The following is a 22606-nucleotide window of genomic DNA, read 5'->3' on the forward strand; positions in this document are numbered from 1 at the left end:
GGTCACTGCGCAGTTGGAGACTGTTGAGCGGTGGAGATAAAGTATGACATAGGTGTTGAATCCCACAGGGAATCTGAAATATTTGTCCTGAATGAGTAAATTTATAATACCAATATAAATGGTCCATTATTGGACATTACAAATTTTCCAGCTAACTCATTCTTGGTTGCCAGCGTTTCGCCCTCATGTGCTAGGGTGGGCTCATCAGTTGGTACCTAGCACACCTACCAATATGCTGGCTAGTGCATACCGTGGAGGCCACTGCGTAGGCTAACTGGAGCCACCGGCAGTGCCAATGCACTAAGAGACTTTGTCTCATTATCAAAAATTGATGCCTGCTTGGCCATCAGATGACATAGATGTTGATTCCCACAGGGAATCTGAAATATTTGTCCTAAATGAGTAAATTTATAATACCAATATAAATGGTCCGCTATTGGACATTACAAATTTTCCAGCTAACTCATTCTTGGTTGCCAGCGTTTCGCCCTCATGTGCTAGGGTGGGCTCATCAGTTGGTACCTAGCACACCTACCAATACGCTGGCTAGTGCATACCGTGGAGGCCACTGCGTAGGCTAACTGGAGCCACCGGCAGTGCCAATGCACTAAGAGACTTTGTCTCAATATCAAAAATTGATGCCTGCTTGGCCATCAGATGACATAGATGTTGATTCCCACAGGGAATCTGAAATATTTGTCCTGAATGAGTAAATTTATAATACCAATATAAATGGTCCGTTATTGGACATTACAAATTTTCCAGCTAACTCATTCTTGGTTGCCAGCGTTTCACCCTCATGTGCTAGGGTGGGCTCATCAGTTGGTACCTAGCACACCTACCAATACGCTGGCTAGTGCATACCGTGGAGGCCACTGCGTAGGCTAACTGGAGCCACCGGCAGTGCCAATGCACTAAGAGACTTTGTCTCATTATCAAAAATTGATGCCTGCTTGGCCATCAGATGACATAGATGTTGATTCCCACAGGGAATCTGAAATATTTGTCCTGAATGAGTGAATTTATAATACCAATATAAATGGTCCGTTATTGGACATTACAAATTTTCCAGCTAACTCATTCTTGGTTGCCAGCGTTTCGCCCTCATGTGCTAGGGTGGGCTCATCAGTTGGTACCTAGCACACCTACCAATACGCTGGCTAGTGCATACCGTAGAGGCCACTGCGTAGGCTAACTGGAGCCACCGGCAGTGCCAATGCACTAAGGGACTTTGTCTCATTATCAGGGCGAAATGCTGGCAACCAAGAATGAGTTAGCTGGAAAATTTGTAATGTCCAATAACGGACCATTTATATTGGTATTATAAATTTACTCATTCAGGACAAATATTTCAGATTCCCTGTGGGAATCAACATCTATGTCATCTGATGGCCAAGCAGGCATCAATTTTTGATAATGAGACAAAGTCTCTTAGTGCATTGGCACTGCCGGTGGCTCCAGTTAGCCTACGCAGTGGCCTCCACGGTATGCACTAGCCAGCGTATTGGTAGGTGTGCTAGGTACCAACTGATGAGCCCACCCTAGCACATGAGGGCGAAACGCTGGCAACCAAGAATGAGTTAGCTGGAAAATTTGTAATGTCCAATAACGGACCATTTATATTGGTATTATAAATTTACTCATTCAGGACAAATATTTCAGATTCCCTGTGGGAATCAACATCTATGTCATCTGATGGCCAAGCAGGCATCAATTTTTGATACTGAGACAAAGTCTCTTAGTGCATTGGCACTGCCGGTGGCTCCAGTTAGCCTACGCAGTGGCCTCCACGGTATGCACTAGCCAGCGTATTGGTAGGTGTGCTAGGTACCAACTGATGAGCCCACCCTAGCACATGAGGGCGAAACGCTGGCAACCAAGAATGAGTTAGCTGGAAAATTTGTAATGTCCAATAACGGACCATTTATATTGGTATTATAAATTTACTCATTCAGGACAAATATTTCAGATTCCCTGTGGGAATCAACATCTATGTCATCTGATGGCCAAGCAGGCATCAATTTTTGATAATGAGACAAAGTCTCTTAGTGCATTGGCACTGCCGGTGGCTCCAGTTAGCCTACGCAGTGGCCTCCACGGTATGCACTAGCCAGCGTATTGGTAGGTGTGCTAGGTACCAACTGATGAGCCCACCCTAGCACATGAGGGTGAAACGCTGGCAACCAAGAATGAGTTAGCTGGAAAATTTGTAATGTCCAATAACGGACCATTTATATTGGAGATAAAGTAGTCGAGGCCGAGTCACACCAGGGCTTTAATGTTAAAAATTAAATAACTGGAAAGGAGGTTCAACCTATTCAATACTCAATAAACACTCAATAAACACCAGGGCTGCCAATCCACAATTAGAGAGAAAATAAATTTCTCTGGGTCACTGAGTGCTCCACGTTACTATTCCAGGGTTAATTACCAATCAGATACATGATTTATGCCTTGAGGAGGTACTATGACTGATGATGCCCTCAATGAAGGGCGAAACATGTCTCAAATGGTAATAATAATAAATTCCTAAGTGTTTAAAAATTTATATGTATTGAATAGGTGACACAATACACCCTTTAGCATCCTACATTTAGTATCTTCAATACGGATTAACAATGATATTTATCACTTGCAATCCAGTGTTCTTTCCCATGTTGCAACAGAGACACAATACTCACGTACAGAACCTGGCCCCAAAAACACAACTCATGGAGACAGGTATACAGAACAAACCCACAGTTCTATGAACGGACACTCCCACAGACTGCCTCACAACTCAGGCTGTAAATCGCACTAACTACTGACTGACTGAGCTGACAATGAACACAACTAGGACCCCACTGGCAAGCCACTTCAGTCTTATATACTTGAGCTCACCCTATCTGTATGCTTTAAGAAGGGACGTGCCTAGGGTTTACCCAAAAATGAATAATCTCGGCGCACCATCCAGATTCTTCTATAATGCCAGAGGCCTCGAATGACAGAGCAGGGCAATCCAAACAGCAATGGTGCAAACCCTGACCATTGTGCGACTGGCTCTCCTCTGCCTGATGTCAGTAGTAGGGAGAGGGTGGGCCTTCCTTGATGCCATGTGTGTGATTGGAGCTGGCTAGCTTGCCCCACTTCCCGCAGCTGTACATTGGAATGGCGGACGCAGTGGCTTTCCATGACACAACATATATCTGGACATTGCTGCAACAATTTTTTTTATATTGCTAGCACATTTCAATTATTTGTTTTCCAAATATTTTCTGCTGCATTTCTTTCCATGCCTTTGATCAGAGTATACTATTGTAAGCCTTTCCTAAATCAAACTACTGTAAGCCTTTCCTAAATCAAGGAATGTCATCCCCATTTCTCGTCCGTATTCCCAATGTTTTTCCATTAAACTGCCTCGCATGAAGATGGGGTCCAGCGTTGATCTTCCATTTCAAAAGCCATATGTTGATGAGGGCACTTAAACATGACACGTGTTACAAAATTATAGCATTGATTGCAAGAACCATACACAATATTAAACAGAAGGAAGGATCCACCTTTCAGTACTCCGTTGTTAAGTTGAACCAAACAGAGGTTACAACCTGTTCATTTGGGACCGGTTTCAACACATTTGAAGTGTCATCATCAGCCAATTAGCAAAGCAGTGCAAAAATTAAGTCATAAAGGTCTAAAAACAACTAACACAGTGATCACAGGCAAAAAATTAACACTATTTCGTGCAGAAGCAATTCCAGTTGATGTTCATAACACAATGATCACAGTCAAAAGAGTAAAAAGAACACCACTATTTCGTGCCAAAACAAATGCAGTTGAAGTTCATAAGCAGGTCTAGTACAATCCTGTTATGCCGCATTCACATATGAAGACTTAAGAAGATGTTGTATTTGAGATCGATAACGAGCTACAACTGGAATTACTTTGGCACGAAAAAGTGTTAATTTTTTTCCTGTGATCACTGTGTTAGTTGTTTTTAGACCTTCATGACTTAATTTTTGCACTGCTTTGCTAATTGGCTGATGATGATACTTCAAATGTGTTGAAACCGGTCCCAAATGAACAGGTTGTAACCTCTATTTGGTTCAACTTAACAACGGAGTATTGAAAGATGGATCCTTCCTTCTGTTTAATATTGTATATTTCTCTATTCAATATGGAACAATCATGTAATTTTTAACTTTGAATGCAATGTTAATAAGAACGTTGGTGCCCAAGATTCTTAAGAGAGCTAGAACCATACTTATCCATAAGGGAGGAGATCCCATGGATCTAAATAACTGTAGACCAATAACCATCTATTCAGTAGTGAGGAGAGTGATCGAGCGCATATTAGATACACGACTACATAGCTACGTGAGCTTTAATGACAATCAACGTGGTTTCACAAACTCTGCTGGCACTCATATCAACACTTCCATCTTGGAATCTATTCTGACATCAGCCAAACACCAAAAGGTCAACTGTAACCTGGTTTTCCTAGATATCACTAAGGCCTTTGACAACGTAGGGAATAAACACTTGAACAATGCCCTCTCATCCCTTGCCCTACCATTAAAACTGTCTGACCTAATAATAGCACTACAAATTAATAATACTACTCAAATAGAATCCCACCACAAGAAGACCAAAACAACTGTTCTCAATAAAAGTATAATACAGGGTTCTCCCTTATTGCTGGCACTCTACAACATTGCAACTGACTACATTTCAGAAGAACTTTCAGCAACAGAGTTCCAGGAAGAACATGGATATTGTGTAATGCTGGGCCTTCCTAATGTAACCCTTCTAGGCTTGTTGATCATACATTGATTGTAGTAAAAAAAACCAAGACTTCAGCTAGAAAGATCACTGAAATGGCCATCAAGAGATTTGAAGAAACTGGCCTAACAATCAATGTCAACAAATCTAAATCCATTTCCATAGTAAAAGGAAGTCCTATCTACAAATCTCTAACATTGGATGGTTACAATGAAATTACATCTATAACTCCAACAGAGACAATCCGCTACCTCAGAGTAAACTATCACAATTCTACTACATTTGATGCTAAATTAACGATGGAAGAACTTAAGAGTAAACTAGACGCATTAGCATCAACTCCACTACTGCAACCACACCAGAAATTTAATGTGCTATCAACCTACATTTGCCCATCTTTGATCTACAAATTCCACACTACACCTTTACATCAAATACCTGCAAGTTTTCTAACTGATAATGACAAACTTATCAAAAGCACCTTGAAGGAAGTTCTTCAACTTCCAATAGATACACCAGACAGCATGTTATACTCCGATAAAAAGTATAAAGGACTCAGTCTTTTCAAGTGAGGTTGGGAGGCTTATCTACAGCACATAACCAACAATATACATATTAACCATACCAGAGACCTCATACAGAAACAGAGAAGTGCTTCAAAAGACTTGGCCTACTCCTGAATACTAAATACGAATCAGTCAAGGTCTCACTCCTACGACATCAACTCCGTGAGAAAGAATTCGATGCCTGGTGTGCCTTACCACAAAAGGGTAAGGGCGTTACACTGTATAAGGAATACACACCAGCCAATCAGTGGGTAAGAAAACACAAAGGTTTAACCAGCAGCGACTGGAGAAATGCCAAGAAACTGACAGCAAATGTAGTTCCAGTTCGTGCATTACCTGGCAGGTCCCAATACAATAACCACTGTCGGCGTTGCCACAGTGAGACTGAAACTATTGGCCACGTCTTGGGTTCTTGTCCATTTAATGACACCCTACAGAATTCACGACATCATCGTATAAGATCTAGATTGCTGAAGCCCTAAGAGAAAAGCATTGTACAGTCTACAAGGAAGTACATGGATTGTCCCAGACAGGGTCAAGCCGGCAGATTGACATGATAGCTATACCACCGGGCTCAAGTAAATGGTTCATAATAGACCCCACAATTAAAGCAAAGCATCACCCACTCAACCACATGACGTACACAAAGAGAAATGTGATAGATATGAACCTACAATTCCACATTATGCTCAGAAATATCATCTGAACTCCATAGATGTTTTAGGATTGATGAAAGGAGCAAGAGGCATCATTACTCACACATTTCACAGCTTTTGTAAGGAATTTAATTTGCATAACCAATTTATTAAGGACATTGGGTTAGCAGCCCTGAAAGGATCATTAGCAATAGTAAAAAAATCATTTATACTCTTAGCTATATCTTTGTAATATGAGGAATTCCCCATGGATTTCAAAATTATTGACTGATACAATTTTTATTAATAAGTAGCCTTTAACATGGTATACCTATCATTTAATGACATATTTTAAATGACCTTGTAGTCATTAATCAAGCTTTCAGGTAAGCAATGTCTTTTTGGCAGCCTCCGGGAAGCAGAAATAAATGTATTTCTCTCTCTCTCTAATATAATAGTTATTGTATTTAAGTATTTCACAAAATCCAAACACATAACATGATTGTTTGCTAGATGTCTGATAAACATTTGAAAATCACCTCGTTGGCAATTAGGTTATAACCTAAGAGTATCACTTGTGCTTATTATCCTGATGTTTTTTCATCTTAGTTTTTTCTTTATACAGCTGAAGATGACCACTAAGTGGTCGAAACATGTTCTGTAAGTGTTGATATATATTCAATTTTGCCTGAGGCAAAAAATAAAGTATCGATTAGGTGGTTCTTTATATTAACTTCTTGACTGTTTACATTAGCGTAGCTTAGCATAGCAGTCTGTGTGTGTCATTCCAAATAACTTCATAGGAGAATCTTTTTTTTTCCTTGAGTTGCATACCACAGCCTAGTTTAGCTCTCTGTGTGTGGTGGTCTGTAGGACTCTAGGCCTAAAAAGGGTGTTATATGTAATCCTTATATTTTTCATGAATTATCTGATATTCTGCATTGATGAAGCAGCCAAGGGGGTACCCACTTTTCTTACATTTTCTAGAAGGAATCACAGATTTATTTATTTATTATGTCTGGCCAAATTCGTCAAGCTACAGAATGGAGTAGACTGGATAGCTGGCAACTCCACGCTGAGTGTCAGGCAGCGGAAAATAACCTGACCCTCTACAAGTGTCAACGGCTTCTTGCGAATGAGTGTTAGTAGGAGGGCAGTGGGACTCCAGTAGAGGAAATGCTACTGAAATAACATTGCTCAACGGTTTACTCGGTAGAGAAAATGGACTTTGGTACGGTGAGTGTAGCAGACGGGAAGGCTCACAAAGGGTGTGAAAATGAAAGAATCCCTAGGCTTCACAACATAATACTGTCAGGGTCGGAACCTAGAGGTGACCAAGGGAGGACAGATAGGAAAGATGAAGGTGAAGAGCCTGACATAAGTAAATGTAAGCCATGTCAGGCTCAGCTAGAGGACCTGTGGTCGCCAACGCATGCTATCAAGGTGGAAGCTCCTGGGTCCACTTTCAGTCACCTTTTACGACAGGCAGGGGGTACCGTGGATGTATTCTACTGACCCCACCCACAGAAGGTCCCTGGGCAATGGACTGAAAGAACAGGACAGCAGAAAATCTACACACACGGTGACCAAACTAGATCTAGTATGTCTAGGACTGATAAAAAATGGCGACCAGTGCTTAGTAGCGTGTGTTTCATTCTCCAGGTTTATCAGTGATTTGAAGGTGTAAGATCGGCATTTACGTGTAGAACTTTCAACTAAGTGATAAGCAAAACTACCGTGCTACGAATAGCCAGTCAAAGTGTATCACAAGTAACTAAGAACATAATCCTTCTTGTAAACAGCCATGCCAGGGAAAGGAAAGGTAGCAACAACAGACAGCCCAGTGAAGTGCGCCCTACAGGAAGCTCTGAGAGACAAGGAAACACTCGCCACGCTAGCAAACATCATACAAGACCAGGTAGCCAGGGCCGTTGTAGACCAACTTAAAGCTAAGAGATTTTAATACGAAAGTAATCAAAGAGATGAGGGAACACTCGAGGCCAGAGACAAGACAATATCAGACCTCAGGGAACAGCTCGAAACTAAGACTGATGCTCTCGAACAATATCAGCGGCGGCAATCACTGCGTGTTCGGGGTGCGGGAATCGAGTGGCGAGGACACGGACAAAATTGCCATTGAGCTAGCTGACAGTATTGGAGTACATTTAACGCACGAGGACATAGACAGAAGTCACAGGGTAGGCAAGATGAGTACAGATAAGCCGCGTCCGATAATAGTGAAGTTCGTGTCGTACCGCAAATGGAACGAACTATTCAAATCTAAAAAGAAACTGAAAGGAACGGGCAAAACAATTAGAGAAGACCTCTCCCATCAATCAAGATGAACTGTTGCAAGAAGCGATCACTAGATTTTCTGTGTCCAATTGTTGGACAATAGACGGTACAATTATTGTGAAACACAATGGTGTGAAATATTGTGTGTCGAACCGATTGGAATTGGACAGGATTAAATAAACTGACAGACCGAAACTAACATGGCACTATACATTTTACAGTTTTAACTAACTTAGACACTAGACTTTTAATTACTAGACTATAATATTACTATTCAAACTATTACTTTTAGATTATATCTTCATTAGATTTACATATAGTAACTAGGCAAGATAGCGTACAGGTTGGCAACTCAAAGTGAGAGTGCTGAACATGCTTCTATTCTCGGCAAGGTTACTGGTGGTCAGCTGAGCGGAATCTCTGCTCCCATACCTACCAAGCCCCCTAATACTAATCCCCATACAAATGCTTTTAACAACTCTCCAAATTCCTTACAGGTAGTACTTGCTAACATTCAAAGTCTAAATCCTCACTTCCACAAACTCCATAACATAATTGCTAATGTCAACCCTCACATCGTCATGAACGGGGAAACCTGGATGAAACCTTGGTTGTCAGATTCTCTTGTCCATCTCGAAAATTATACAATGATCCGAAATGATCGCACAGGTAAAGCCGGCGGCAGAGTAGCTATGTACATTAGGAACGACCTAAAATATATAATCTACAAAACAATTAGTGAATACTGCGCAAGGCCTGAGTTCATGTTCATAGAAATTGAGGCTTTAGCTGAAAAGTGCTTACTGAGTGTTGTGTATCGCCCACCAAAGACTGGATACATCACCGACCTTGAAGACATCTTACTTGACCTCTTAACCAGATATGAGCATGTTTTATTACTAGGAGACTTCAATACTGACATCCTTAACAACAAAATGACTGAGACTAAACAACTAATCAACATATTTAAATCTTGTAACATGACGATTTTGCCACTTAATCCAACACATCACACAGCCACGTCACATACATTACTGGACTTAATTGTGACGAATAACACTGACAGGGTACTGACCCACGGGCAAATGTCTGCCTGCAGACTATCCAATCACGACTTAATTTATTTAGCTTATTCACTTAAATGCCCCAAGTACAGACCTAAATTAATTACATACCAAGACCTAAAAAGTATAAATAACGAAGCCCTACTAGAAGACGCTGCAAACATACCTTGGCATAATGTCCATATTTTAGATAATATAGATGATAAAGTGGAGTTCTTAAACACACAACTGCTAGCTCTTCTTTAACAAACATACGCCAAAACGCACTGCTCGCGTAACACGCCCTGCTGCTCTATGGATGACTCAGGAAATACGAGACTTAATGACAGAGAGAGAGACAACGCTTTCAGAAAATTTAAAACTAGCCAAATACCAAACGATTTTGAGCTGTACAAGGCCCTTCGTAACAGGACCACACAGGCCGTAAGGAATGCTAAAATAAGACACTCACAGAACATTTTGCTAACCCGGAACACGACAACAATCTGGAAAACCATTTAAAAAAATGGGCATAGGTGGAAATAAAACACAAACTGCTGACATTAAACTATCACTGGATGATTTAATCCAATACTTTACTACAAGACCCGTTAACATTGACGAGACAACAAAAGAACAGACGATTAACAAAATTCTACACAATGACAATGCTAACAATGGAGGAGAACAGTTATATTTTTCCCTCGTAACTCCTGCAGAAGTGAGACAAATTGCATGATCAATAAAGACAACTGCGACAGGATGTGACGAGATTGTTCCACAGCTACTGTTAAAAACTCTAGACTTAATTCTACCAACTCTAACCCACATCATAAATACCTCACTGATAACCGGCATATTCCCTTCCCTTTGGAAATATGCAATTGTTCGCCCACTCCCCAAGACCAACAATCCCATGGAACCCAAGGACTTTCGATCCATTTGCATTTTACCATTTCTGTCCAAAATTTTGGAGAAAATAGTTCACAGACAAATAACTGCATATTTAAATAACAATATGCTTCTTGACAAATACCAGTTTGGTTTTAGAAGCAATCATAGCACAACTACTGCACTGCTTAAAGTTACAAACGTCATAGGAGTAGCTATGGATAAGGAAGAAGTTAGTGTTTTAACTCTTCTAGACCTTAGTAAGGCCTTCGACTGCGTTGACACGGCCATACTAATAGCAAAATTACGTGCTCTTGATTTCTCACAAGGCACACTATCCTGCATGTATTCCTATCTCTCTGATTGCCAGCAGTGTGTATCTACAGGTGAAAATTTCTCTTCATGGCAATCTGTAGAGACTGGAATAGATCAGGGGTCAGTGCTAGCACCATTCCTATTTTCAATCTTCATTTCAGGACTAACACAAGTAATTAAACATTGTCAATATCATGTGTACGCAGACGAGATACAAATATATACACATGCACATCCTCGTGACTTACTAACTGCAATAAATAATATGAATGACGACCTAGGAAGAATATGTAGGTGGACTGATGACCATGCACTAAAAATCAATGCCCAAAAATCGCAATGTATTCTTTTAGCTACCCAAAAAACCCACGCACGACTTACAGACGTTCATACCCACTCAGTAACATTAAGAGGCACTCAGTTACAATTCAAAGACACAGTTAAAAACTTAAAAACCTTAGTTGGAACGATGATGTAACAGGTATATGTCAGCGAGTGTTTTATTCCTTACATTTCCTTAAAAAAACTCAGAGATTTACTCCCCCAAAATGTAAGAAAACTGCTTATCCAAAGTATGGTAATGCCAATATTTGACTACTGTGACGTAGTATTCAGTAACCTGAACACCTCACTTTCCATCAAGTTCCAAAAGGCACATAACGCATGTGTTCGATTTATTTCAGATATACCAAGGTTTAGCCATATTTCTCGCGCATTTGGTAGGCTTTCATGGCTATGGCGATGAAATTTACACACTCTTTCCCTGTTACATCGTATACTGAACCTTAACACACCTGAATACCTTGCCACACAATTCCATTACCTAGCATCACCTTCTTGTATTCCTACCAGATCATCATCCACCTCAGTACTAAGCATCCCCTTTGACCGCTCAACTGGCTACAGTAGATCATTTGTAGTCGCCGCTAGCCGAATTTGGAATTCCCTACCTGCTGAAATTAGGAGCGTGTCAAACCACCTCCGCTTTAAGAAACTCTGTCAAACCTGGTTAATAAATAATAATAATAATAATAATAATAATAATAATAATAATAATAATAATAATAATAATAAAAATTTCTTATAACATAGTAGGATTAGATCATAGCTAAGTTATTAGGTTAATTAAAACATTTAATTGATACTTTAAGATATTAAATAGTAGATAATTTAGTGTATATTTAACTCTTCATGCAAGTGTATGTATGGTCGGACAGAATAATAGGCTTCATAGCCTGAGTCCCGCCATATAAAACAAGACAATAAATATTAATAATAAATAATAGTAATTCTGATGTACAAAGTGACCCCACCGGCTCAAAAGACAAGACACATTCGGCCCTGTGTCTGTGTTCTAGAGCTGAACATAGAAGGCATAAGTTATCTAGAGACAAACATGAATATTTAAGCTAAGGAAAATGAAACTGCTCTCAATGCACTGGAAGAAATCAACCTGTCTGATGTAAAACCGAACTGGTTCCTGAATCAACATACCTGGACACAAAATAGCAAGTATAATTGAATTGATATATATGGATCTATTGTGTACATTTGCGAGGACACATCTGACTTTAATACAGTCTCATGGTATCAAGAAGGGAACAGAGAAATCATCTATATCCAACTGAAGGGAATCACAATTACTGCCACATACAAACAAACAAAGGAACAATGGCAGATCACCTTCTTCCAACAAAAAATAACCCAGTTATTTATCTTGAGGACATAGTTGCCAGTTTTGCAAGGATAAGAAACAAACAAACAAACAAACAAACAAACAAACAAACAAACAAACAAACAAATAAATAAATAAATAAATAAATAAATAAATAAATAAATAAATAAATAAATAAATAAATAAATAAATAAATCATTCATTACTGATCTGCATTTAGGGCAGTTGCCCAGGTAGCAGATTCCCTGTCTGTTGTTTTCCTAGCCTCTTCTTAAATGATTGCAAAGAAATTGGAAATTTATTGAACATCTCCCTTTGTAAGTTATTCCAATCCCTAACTCCTTTTCCTATAAACAAATATTTTCCCCAATTTGTGCTCTTGAATTCCAGCTTTATCTTCATATTGTGATCTTTCCTACTTTTAGACCCCACTCACACTTATTCGTCTACTGACGTCATTCCACGCCATCTATCCACCGACAGCTTGGAACATACCACTTATGATAAAGATGTTGATTCTCATAGGGAACCTAAAATATTTGTTTTGAGTGATAAACTTATAATACAAATATAGTTGGTCCGTTATTGGACATTATAAATTTTCCAGTTAACTCATTCCTGGTTGTCAGCGTTTCGTCCCAGTGTACTAAGTGCTAGTGCATACTGTGGAGGCCACAACGTAGGCTACTTGGAGCCACCAGCAGTGCCAATGCACTATGAGAGACTTTGTCTCATTTTCAAAAATTGATGCCTACCTGGCCATCAGTTGATAAAGATGTTGATTCCCATAGGGAACCGAAAATATTTGTTCCGAATGAGTGAATTTATAATACCAATATAGTTGGTCTGTTATTGGACATTTGTTTATAGGAAAGGGAGTTAGGGATTGGAATAACGTACCAAGGGAGATGTTTAATAAATTTCCAAAGTTTATGATGTCCAATGAAATGAAATGGCGTATGGCTTTTAGTGCCGGGAATGTCCGAGGACATGTTCGGCTCGCCGGGTGCAGATCTTTTGATTTAACGCCCGTAGGCGACCTGCACGTCGTGATGAGGATGAAGATGACACATACACCCAGTCCCCGTGCCGGTGAAATTAACCAATGATGGTTAAAATTCCCGACCCTGCCGGGAATCGAACCCGGGACCCCTGTGACTGAAGGCCAGCACGCTAACCATTTAGCCATGGAGCCGGACATAATGTCCAATAATGGATCAACTATATTGGTATTATAAATGTACTCATTCAGAACAAATATTTCAGAATCAACATCTTTATCATCTGATGGCCAGGCAGGCATCAATTTTTGAAAATGAGAAAGTCTCTCATAGTGCATTGGCACTGCCGGTGGCTCCAAGTAGCCTATGCCGTGGCCTCCACGGTATGCACTAGCCATGAGTCTTGGTAGGTGTGCTATTTACCAACTGATGAACCCAACTTAGCACACTGGGGTGAAACACTGGCAACCAAGAATGAGTTAGCTGGAAAGTTTATAATGTCCAACAACGGACCAACTATATTGATATTACATACCACTTAGTCGAGCAGCTCATCTCATTTCTCCCAAGTCCTCCCAGCCCAAATTCACATTTTTGTAATGGTACTCTTTTGTCGGAAATCACCCAGAAAAATTGAACTGATTTTCTTCGGAATTTTTCCAGTTCTTGAATGAGGCGAATAGAGGACGATAGGTTACCTTGGAGAATAATGGACTCAGTTTTGGAGGGTAAGAGAACTAGAGGGAGACCAAGACAATAATGGTTAGACTCAGTTTCTAAGGATTTAAAGAAAAGAGGTACAGAAGTAAATGAGGCCACAGCACTAGTTGCAAATAGAAGATTATGGTGACATTAAGTAAATTCACAGAGGCTTGCAGACTGAACACTGAAAGGCATAACAGTCTATAATGATGATGTATGTATGTAAGTTGAATCAAGGAATCCTGGTGAGGGTCCCATATGCTGGAACTATACTCTTTTTGGGGTCTTAACACAGACTTATATGCCCTCTCCTTTACATCCTTACTACAACCCCTAAATAATCTTATAACCATGTGCAGATATCTGTACCCTTTATTTACAATCATATTTAGGTGATTACCCCAACAAAGATCTTTCCTTATATTAACACCTAAGAACTTACAATGATCCCCAAAAGGAACTTCCACCCCATCAATGCAGTAATTAAGACTGAGAGGACTTTTCCAATTTGTGAAACTCACAACCTGACTTTTAACCTCGTTTATCAACATACCATTGCCTACGGCCCATCGCACAACTCACAACTTTATCGAGGTCATTTTGCAGTTGCTCACAATCTTGTAACTTATTTCTTACTCTGCACAGAATAACATCATCTGCAAAAAGCCTTATCTCTGATTCCACTTCTTTACACATATCATTTAGGCCTATATATATGTAAGAAAACATAAAGGTCCAATAATACTGCCTTGAGGAATTCCCCTCTTAATCATTACAAGGGCAGATAAAGCTTAACCTCTTCTGATTCTCTGAGTTCTATTTTCTAGCCACCCATTCAGTCACTCTTTGTTCTAGTCCACTTGCACTTATTTTTGCCAGCAGTCTCTCATGATCTACCCTATCAAATGACTTGGATAGGTCAATCGAGATACAGTCCATTTAACCTCATGAATCCGCTATATCTTCCTGGAAACCTACAAGTTGAGCTTCAGTGAAATAATCTTTCCTAAACCCAAACTGCCTTCTATCAAACCAGTTATTAATTTTGCAAACATGTCTAATATAATTAGAAAGAATGCTTTCCCAAAGCTTACATGTAATCCATGTCAAACTGACTGGCCTGTAATTTTCAGCTTTGTGTCTAACACCCTTTCCGTTATACACAGGGGCTACTATAGCAACTCTTCATTCATTTGGTATAGCTCGTTCATGCTAACAATAATCAAATATGTACTTCAGATATGGTACTATACCCCAACCCATTGTCTTTAGTATATCCCCAGAAATCTTATCAATTCCAGCCACTTTTCTAGTTTTCAATTTTTGTATCTTACTGTGAATGTCATTGTTATCATATGTAAATTTCAATACTTCTTTAGCATCAATCACCTCCTCTATCTCGACATTATCCTTGTAACCAACAATCTTTACATACTGCTGACTGAATACTTCTGGCTTTTGAAGATCCTCACATACACACTCCTCTTCTTCATTAATGATTCCTGGAACGTCCTGCTTGGAACCTGTTTCTGCCTTAAATACCTATACACACCCTTCCATTTTTCACTAAAATTTGTATGAATGCCATCATGTTATCCTTAGCTGACTTCTTTGCTAGATTCAATTTCCTAGTAGGTTTCTTCAGTTTCTCCTTACTTCCACAGTCATTTCTAACTCTTCTTTCCAACCTGCACCTCCTTCTTAGTCTCTTTACTTCTCTGTTATAATATAGTGGATCTTTACCATTCCTGACCACCTTTAAAGGTACAAACCTATTTTCACATTCCACAACAATTGCTTTATACTCATCTCAGAGTCCGTTTACATTTTTATTTACCGTTTTCACCGATCATAGTTACTTTTTAAAAACTCCCTTATGCCTGTTTTACCAGCCATATGGTACTGCCTAAGAGTCCTAATTTTAATGCATTCCTTTCTTTCACACTTATTTTCAACTACGACAAAAACACTAATACCATCTATTACTTCCGCTTCTCTATAGAGCTCATCTGGTTTTACCAGCACCACATCTAGAATATTCTTCCCTCTAGTTGGTTTCATCACTTTCTGAATCAGCTGCCCTTCCCATATTAACTTATTTGCCATGATCATAACAAGGGGGTATTTTCAGAATGGAGGGATAAAGCACTGCTACATTTAGTTTATGATGCAAAAGACTGTAAATCATTTCACCTTGCACAATGGCAAAAACCCAGATCTCTATATGACAACAATGGATACCAACCATGTTCCTGTACCTCATACAAAGATCTTACTACCAGGTTAACAACAATTGGCATACAAATCCTGCTGGTCAAACCCTACCGGTTACTAATCTAGATGGAACATCAAATAATGGACTAAATACACTTAGCAGGTTGTTACTTTCGCTAGATTCCACCAAAGCTACAGAACTTTGGTCGGTCTGTTGGCTCCGTAATAGGAGAAGCCAAAAGAAGTATTACCTGTGGGTACAGAAAAGAATACCATGCTGAAAAAAGGAGGCCGAACAGTTGGCGAAGATCTATGAAGAAAATAGAGATCCTGTTTTGGGCAACCAGGGTTTACAATTCCTTAATAACTAGAGAAAAGTAGCAAATTAGCCTAAAACTGAAAATCCTTATTAATCCGCGGTTACTCTCATGGTGAGCGCGGCGCTCACCTTCGTAGTATATTGCTTCTTGTTGGAATGTTACAAACCCTCCACCTTTGTAAGTCCCTGTACCTTTGTAACAGATTATTATGAAAGGGATGTGTCAGTCATTTTCATTATCTTTGAAAATATACACCCGAAATTCATGTATGTTTGGTGAGCGGTGCGCTCAGTAGCGAGGAACTGTGCTACTTATATTTCGCTCATTGTAATAAGTCAGGTTTTGTTTTATGCTTGTGTTTAGTGCGAAATGTTTATACTGTGGGTGTTGTTAGACAATATTTACAAGTTATTGTGGCATCCAGTGATCAGATACTTTCGTGGTTGTGTGAAACGAAGGCGGGAAGGTCTTGAACATCGAGACTGATGGTATGAAATAGATGAGGTTTACGGAAGTGATCATAACTCTGTTTCAGAGTGTCTGCAAGTTCTGGGGAAGGAGAGAAACTTTCGTTTATAGCAAAAAACTGTGATATCAATGTACATAGCTTGTTTTACGACCGGATGCCCTTCCTGACGCCAACCTCAGTTGAAGAGCTAATAAAGATGAAATAAATGATGGTGAACGAAGTTGGCTAAATAGGTGTAAGGAATCGGCTGTAGTCTGTGAACAGAAACTGCTCCGGTATTTGCCTAGAAGCGTAAACAGAAAACCATTCTCAGGACAGCTAACGGTGGGGATCGAACTCACGCGTCTCTCGAATGTTGAGCTTGCTTCCATAGCCACTCCACTCGGCCGTGTTCCTAAATAAATAACTATCTCAAATGGACATATTAAAAATACCTCCATATTTATATGGACATATTATAGCCTTTAAACATAAAGGTGAGCGCTGCGCTCACCAGCGAGTAACGGCGCACGTAAAGACCTAGCGAGTAATGCCGGGTTAAACATACATTATCATTATAGACTGTTATGCCTTTCAGCGTTCAGTCTGCAAGTGTCTGTAAATTTACTAAACGTCGCCACAATCCTCTTTGCAACTAGTGCTTTGGCCTCATTTAGTTCTATACCTCTTATCTTTAAATTGTTAGAAACTGAGTCTAACCATCGTCGTCTTGGTCTCCCTCTACTTCTCTCACCCTTAATAACGAGAGTCCATTATTCTCCTAGGTAACCTACCCTCCTCAAATCGCCTCACATTACTCCACCATCGAAGCATCTGTGTACAGCTTCATCCATCGAGTTCATTCCTAAATTAGCCTTTATCTCCTCATTCTGAGCACCCTCCTGCCATTTTTCCCACCTGTTTGTACCAGCTATCATTCTCGCTACTTACATGTCTTTCTTTTTTGGTAGTGGCTTTACACTGCACTGACAAAGACAGATCTTATGGCGACGATGGGATAGGAAAGACCTAGGAGTGGGAATGAAGTGGCCGTGGCCTTAAGTAAGGTACAGCTCCAGCATTTGCCTGGTGTGAAAATGGGAAACCACGGAAAACCCTCTTCTGGGCTGCAAACAGTGGGATTCGAACCCACTATCTCCCGGATGCAAGCTCACAGCCGCGCGCCCCTAACTGCATGGTCAACTCACCCGGTGAACCTTAGTTCTATCGTCAGTGAATATTCAAAAGTAAAATGCATATGATTGTCTCGTCTTGATTTTAAAATGTAGAGGACAGTTATGCTTTTAATGGCAGGAATGATGAGCACGCCGACTCTTTGTGTAACACACCCCATACTTACGAATAACTCTTGATCACATACAAAACCACTGGTGGGAAAATTAAGGAGAGGAACAATATGATTAAAAAACTGGCAGTTACAACTTGACTTGTTGAAGCCATGACATTTTGCACAGTAGGAACGGCATTACTGTACTCTGCTGCCGATTACTGCTCACCAGTATGGTACAGAAGTCCCCACATAAGTAAAGTCAATACACAAATCAATGAGACCATGATCATAACAGGCACCATAAGATCAACACCTGTGACCTGGCTGAACGTGCTGGCCAATATACCTCTGCAATAGCTCAGAAAACAGTAAGCAGCTGCATGTGAATGCTTCAGGCACCTGCCAATTTATTCAATATTCAGTAACCCTCCCAAATGATGTCTGAAATCCAGGAAGCCATTTTGGACTAATGAAGTTATTTAACAATTGGAGCCATTCAAGATGAAGAAAATGTGGAAGATGTGGATGCCCGATCCCAGACCCCCAGATCCTCTGATTAGAAATCCCGACTCAAACTCTTCCAGAAACTCGACCATAAAGAGTTACAATGGTGCCGACAGAATCGTGCACGAACAGGCCATGGGAGATGATGATGTGCATCGCTCCATAAGTGGACACACTTGATTCCCACAGTGTGATTGTGGAGCCCAAGAGCAAACAATTCCCTATATAATACAAGAATGCTCAAATCAGCCATCTGAGGGTGACTGGAACAACCTAGAGAGGTCTTCTTCTCTAGCCTTGTCCTGGCTGGATGCCCTAGATGTTCAACTGTAATGTTTTGTTTATATGTATTTTACTTGTATCATAATTGTAGATTATAAACACCATACGTTAAATAACTGAATCTAAGTTAACTATAGGCTACTGATAATTTTACTCTGACTATTTTTAGAGTAAAATCCTGTCAAATACTTTCAATGAAAGTTAAGTGACTCAATGAAAATACCACTTTTCGTAGGTACCACAGTAGCATTAATACTTAAATTACTGTTATAAGGGGGTATAGATAACTAAAACTTGGAAATGCGCTGGCAACAACCACGCCTCTGGAGACTGGCTCGGTAGGATAACGTTGGTCAGGGATCAACTTACACCGTGAAAATCGGAATGAGTGTGTTGAAGACTGAACCCATGAATGCAATATGCTATTAATGAATTGGTAATTGCAAGAATCATTCTGCACCATGCTAACCTCATGATTATTTGACCTACTATATATATATATATATATATATATACTACTACGGTGGGATTTCACTACGTGCCCGTTATCCTTCATACCATTATAAGGAACTTAAAATGATGGAAATGTTACCTTGAGTTGTGTTTAGATTGCTCTTACAGAAGGAGGTGAGTTAGCAAAATAATACGGAGAGAAACAAAGCTTAAGCCACATGCTTAACCCACTCATGTGTTTCTAGTTAATGAACTGTCTAAATCAGTAGTTATGATACAGGAACTAACTTTTTCCATCTTCATTAATGCGAATGTGGTTTTAGAATTAAATGCGTACTAATTAAGACATTTGTCATCATTTTATCGGATTCTATCACTATTCCTTTATCTGTAATATGCGGTAAGTTCGTGAGCCGTGTAGTATGATGTATTTATAGTAAACAAACCAATAAACAAACGATCCACTCCCCAGTGTAAACTCTTTGGATTGGATGTCGCCAAAGCACAAAGTATAATATTTCAATCGAATGGAACGCATGGTTTGTGATGGTGTTGTTCGGAACAAAATAAGGGAAATAACCGTAATTTTGTCATATAAATGCTATCTGTGGAGGGAAAGGTAGTGTGAGTTAAATGACCGTAATACGAAAGTGCTAGCAACAACAGTTTCTTGGAATGGTTTGTAATATTCTTATGAAATTGCCGATTTAAGATTTGTTTATTATATTATGCATGTATTTGTATGTATGTATGTATGTATGTATGTACAGTATGTATGTATGTGTGTCGTAGTACTGTTTCATGCTATTATTTTTATGTTTGACTATTTCAGAGCTATGAGTTGTGATTTACTTTACCAGGGTATCTTGTTTGCTGTTACTTGTGCGTCAATTAATTTGATTTGTTATACCGCGATGAATATCCCAAAAATGGCGTCTGAGCGTTTTGACTTGACATTAGGTTATGACTTATGAGTAGGATAGTTTGTATTTTTGTGATTACGTTTGTAACCGGGAACAAGGACAAAAATACTATATGTCGTTAAATGTCCACCGTTACCCATAATTTGTTTTATTATGAGGATTATTGATAATCAGACCAAATACAGGGCTTGTTCTTACAATGGAGATAGCTGAGGTCCTGCTTTAAGCGAGAACGAGGCAGGCTGTTGATAGTCGGACCTTTCACGTCGCGTGTCGCTGGTTCGATCCTGGTTAGAGTTGAACTTGAATGCAACAATTTTGTGTGACCTAATCAAAATTCCATTATGGTACCGGTATTCAATCATGTGGAAGACTGCTTGGAACCGTTTTCACGTCTGGTTTTTTAATTATTATTATTATTATTATTATTATTATTATTACTACACCGGGCCGTGTCAGGTCTAAATGTGCATGTGAGTGAAGGGTTTCTTTCAACTATTTTCATACTGTTCGTTTCATAATATCGGTAACCGTAGTCATGAGTAACGATTTGTGTTAGGTCATGGTAATGAGCTTCTAGCCGTGTTTGAACAACGGTCCGCAGTTAAACAACATTTGGCAACTTCATAACTTGGATAGGTGATCACCAGGGTTTGGATTAACAATAATGCCGTACTTACTGGTACTAACTGCTGGAAATGGTCGTAGGGTGAACTGGATTATTATTATTAGGCCTACTGGTATTATTATTATCGGTATTATTATTATTATTATTATTATTATTATTATTATTATTATTATTATTATTACTGGACTGTGTTGTGAGCTAAGCAAGACAAGTTATCTTCACTTTTCTTTAGGCAAATCTTTTATTTTACAGATCTAGAAAATTGTTCATTTTTAATTAAAAGACTGTAATGAGTTTCTAGCCATGTTTGAACAACAGACCAAAGTCAAGCAACATTTGGCAAACTTGGATAGGTGACCACCAGGGTTTGGATTACTAGTAATGCTGTACTTACTGGTACTAACTGCTGGAAATTATCGTCGTAGGGTGAACTGGATTATTGTCCGCCTCTGTGGTGTAGTGGTTAGTGTGATTAGCCGCCACCCCCGGAGGCCCGGATTCGATTCTCTGCTCTGCCACAAAATTTGAAAAGTGGTACGAGGGCTGGAACGGGGTCCACTCAGCCTCGGGAGGTCAACTGAGTAAAGGTGGGTTCGATTCCCACCTCAGCCATCCTGGAAGTGGTTTTCTACTTCTCCTCCAGACAAATGCCGGGATGGTACCTAAATTAAGGCCATGGCCGCTTCCTTCCCTACTCATTGTCTATCCCTTCCAATCTTCCCATCCCCCACCAAGGCCCCTGTTCAGCATAGCAGGTGAGGCCACCTGAGTGTGGTACTGGTCATTTTCCCCAGTTGTATCCCCGACCCAATGTCTCATGCTCCAGGACACTGCCCTGGAGGCAGTAGAGGTGGGATCCCTTGCCGAGTCCGAGGGAAAAGCCAACCCTGGAGGGTAAACAGATTAAGAAGAAGACTAATTAAAAACCTATCATCAGTCAGTTGGACATAAAGACTTAGAAACTTTGACACAATACTTCTGAAGTTTGTAACCTCTGCTACATTGTTGATCTAAAACTTATCACATTTACTGCCTTTGATGGTTGGTGGTCGTAGCTGTGTTGAAACACCGGATCCCGTGAGATCTCCAAAGTTAAGCAAATTTGGGTGTTGTCAAGATTTGGATGGATTGCCACGCGCTGTTGGTGGGTGGTGAGGGAATGCAGGAGCAGAAAGAAACTGGCCAACCTACTGCACGTAAACTCCGACTCAGGCGCACCTCTGCGGAGGTTTGGAATTGCCTTTGGGAAGAATACACCCTTACCTTACCTTATGGTTGGTGGTGGTGATTATTGTTTTAAGAGGAAGCACAGCTTCTGCCTTTATCATAGAGAGAATAGTAATGGAATTCCATTTGTAGGCTTGTTTCGCCAGCTATAGTACATACTGATATGATTTAAGTTCTTAAATTGGAGAAGCACTCAATGGATCACACTGGACCCTCTAACTCAAAAATAATACCAATGCAAAATTTAGGTGTTTGAGGAAATATAAAAAAGAATAATCCAAACTTATTTTGTCTACAGTTTGCTTAAAGTCGCACTGACACAGGAAGGCGTTGTGGAGACGATGGGATAGAAAAGGAAGTGACCATGGCTTTAATTAAGGTCTTACAGCCCCAGGATTGGCCTGGTGTGAAAATAGGAAACACAGAGCGAGTTGG

At 39.9% G+C, this 22606-nt stretch overlaps 2 protein-coding genes across 4 annotated transcripts in view; one reads left to right on the plus strand and one right to left on the minus strand.

The window, feature by feature from the left end:
• Positions 1–19865, minus strand: part of LOC136875446 (uncharacterized) — a 65406-nt gene extending 45541 nt beyond the window's left edge. The window contains exon 1 of one of the 3 annotated variants that reach the window (XR_010860433.2): positions 19840–19865. Coding sequence is in view for 1 of the 3 variants with exons in the window: in XM_067148999.2 (XP_067005100.1) it covers positions 19682–19696 (15 nt within the window). In the remaining 2 variants the exon portion in view is untranslated. The other 2 variants (XR_010860432.2, XM_067148999.2) reach the window with 2 other exon arrangements.
• A 72-nt stretch (positions 19866–19937) lies between these two features.
• LOC136875857 (uro-adherence factor A) overlaps positions 19938–22606 on the plus strand; it is a 132986-nt gene continuing 130317 nt past the window's right edge. Inside the window, exon 1 of the mRNA XM_067149477.2 lies at positions 19938–20071. The gene's annotated coding sequence lies outside the window, so the exon portion shown is untranslated. The remainder of the gene's footprint in view (positions 20072–22606) is intronic.

Source organism: Anabrus simplex, chromosome 6 (assembly GCF_040414725.1).
Source record: "Anabrus simplex isolate iqAnaSimp1 chromosome 6, ASM4041472v1, whole genome shotgun sequence".
In the NCBI taxonomy this organism is placed as follows: Eukaryota; Metazoa; Arthropoda; class Insecta; order Orthoptera; family Tettigoniidae; genus Anabrus; species Anabrus simplex.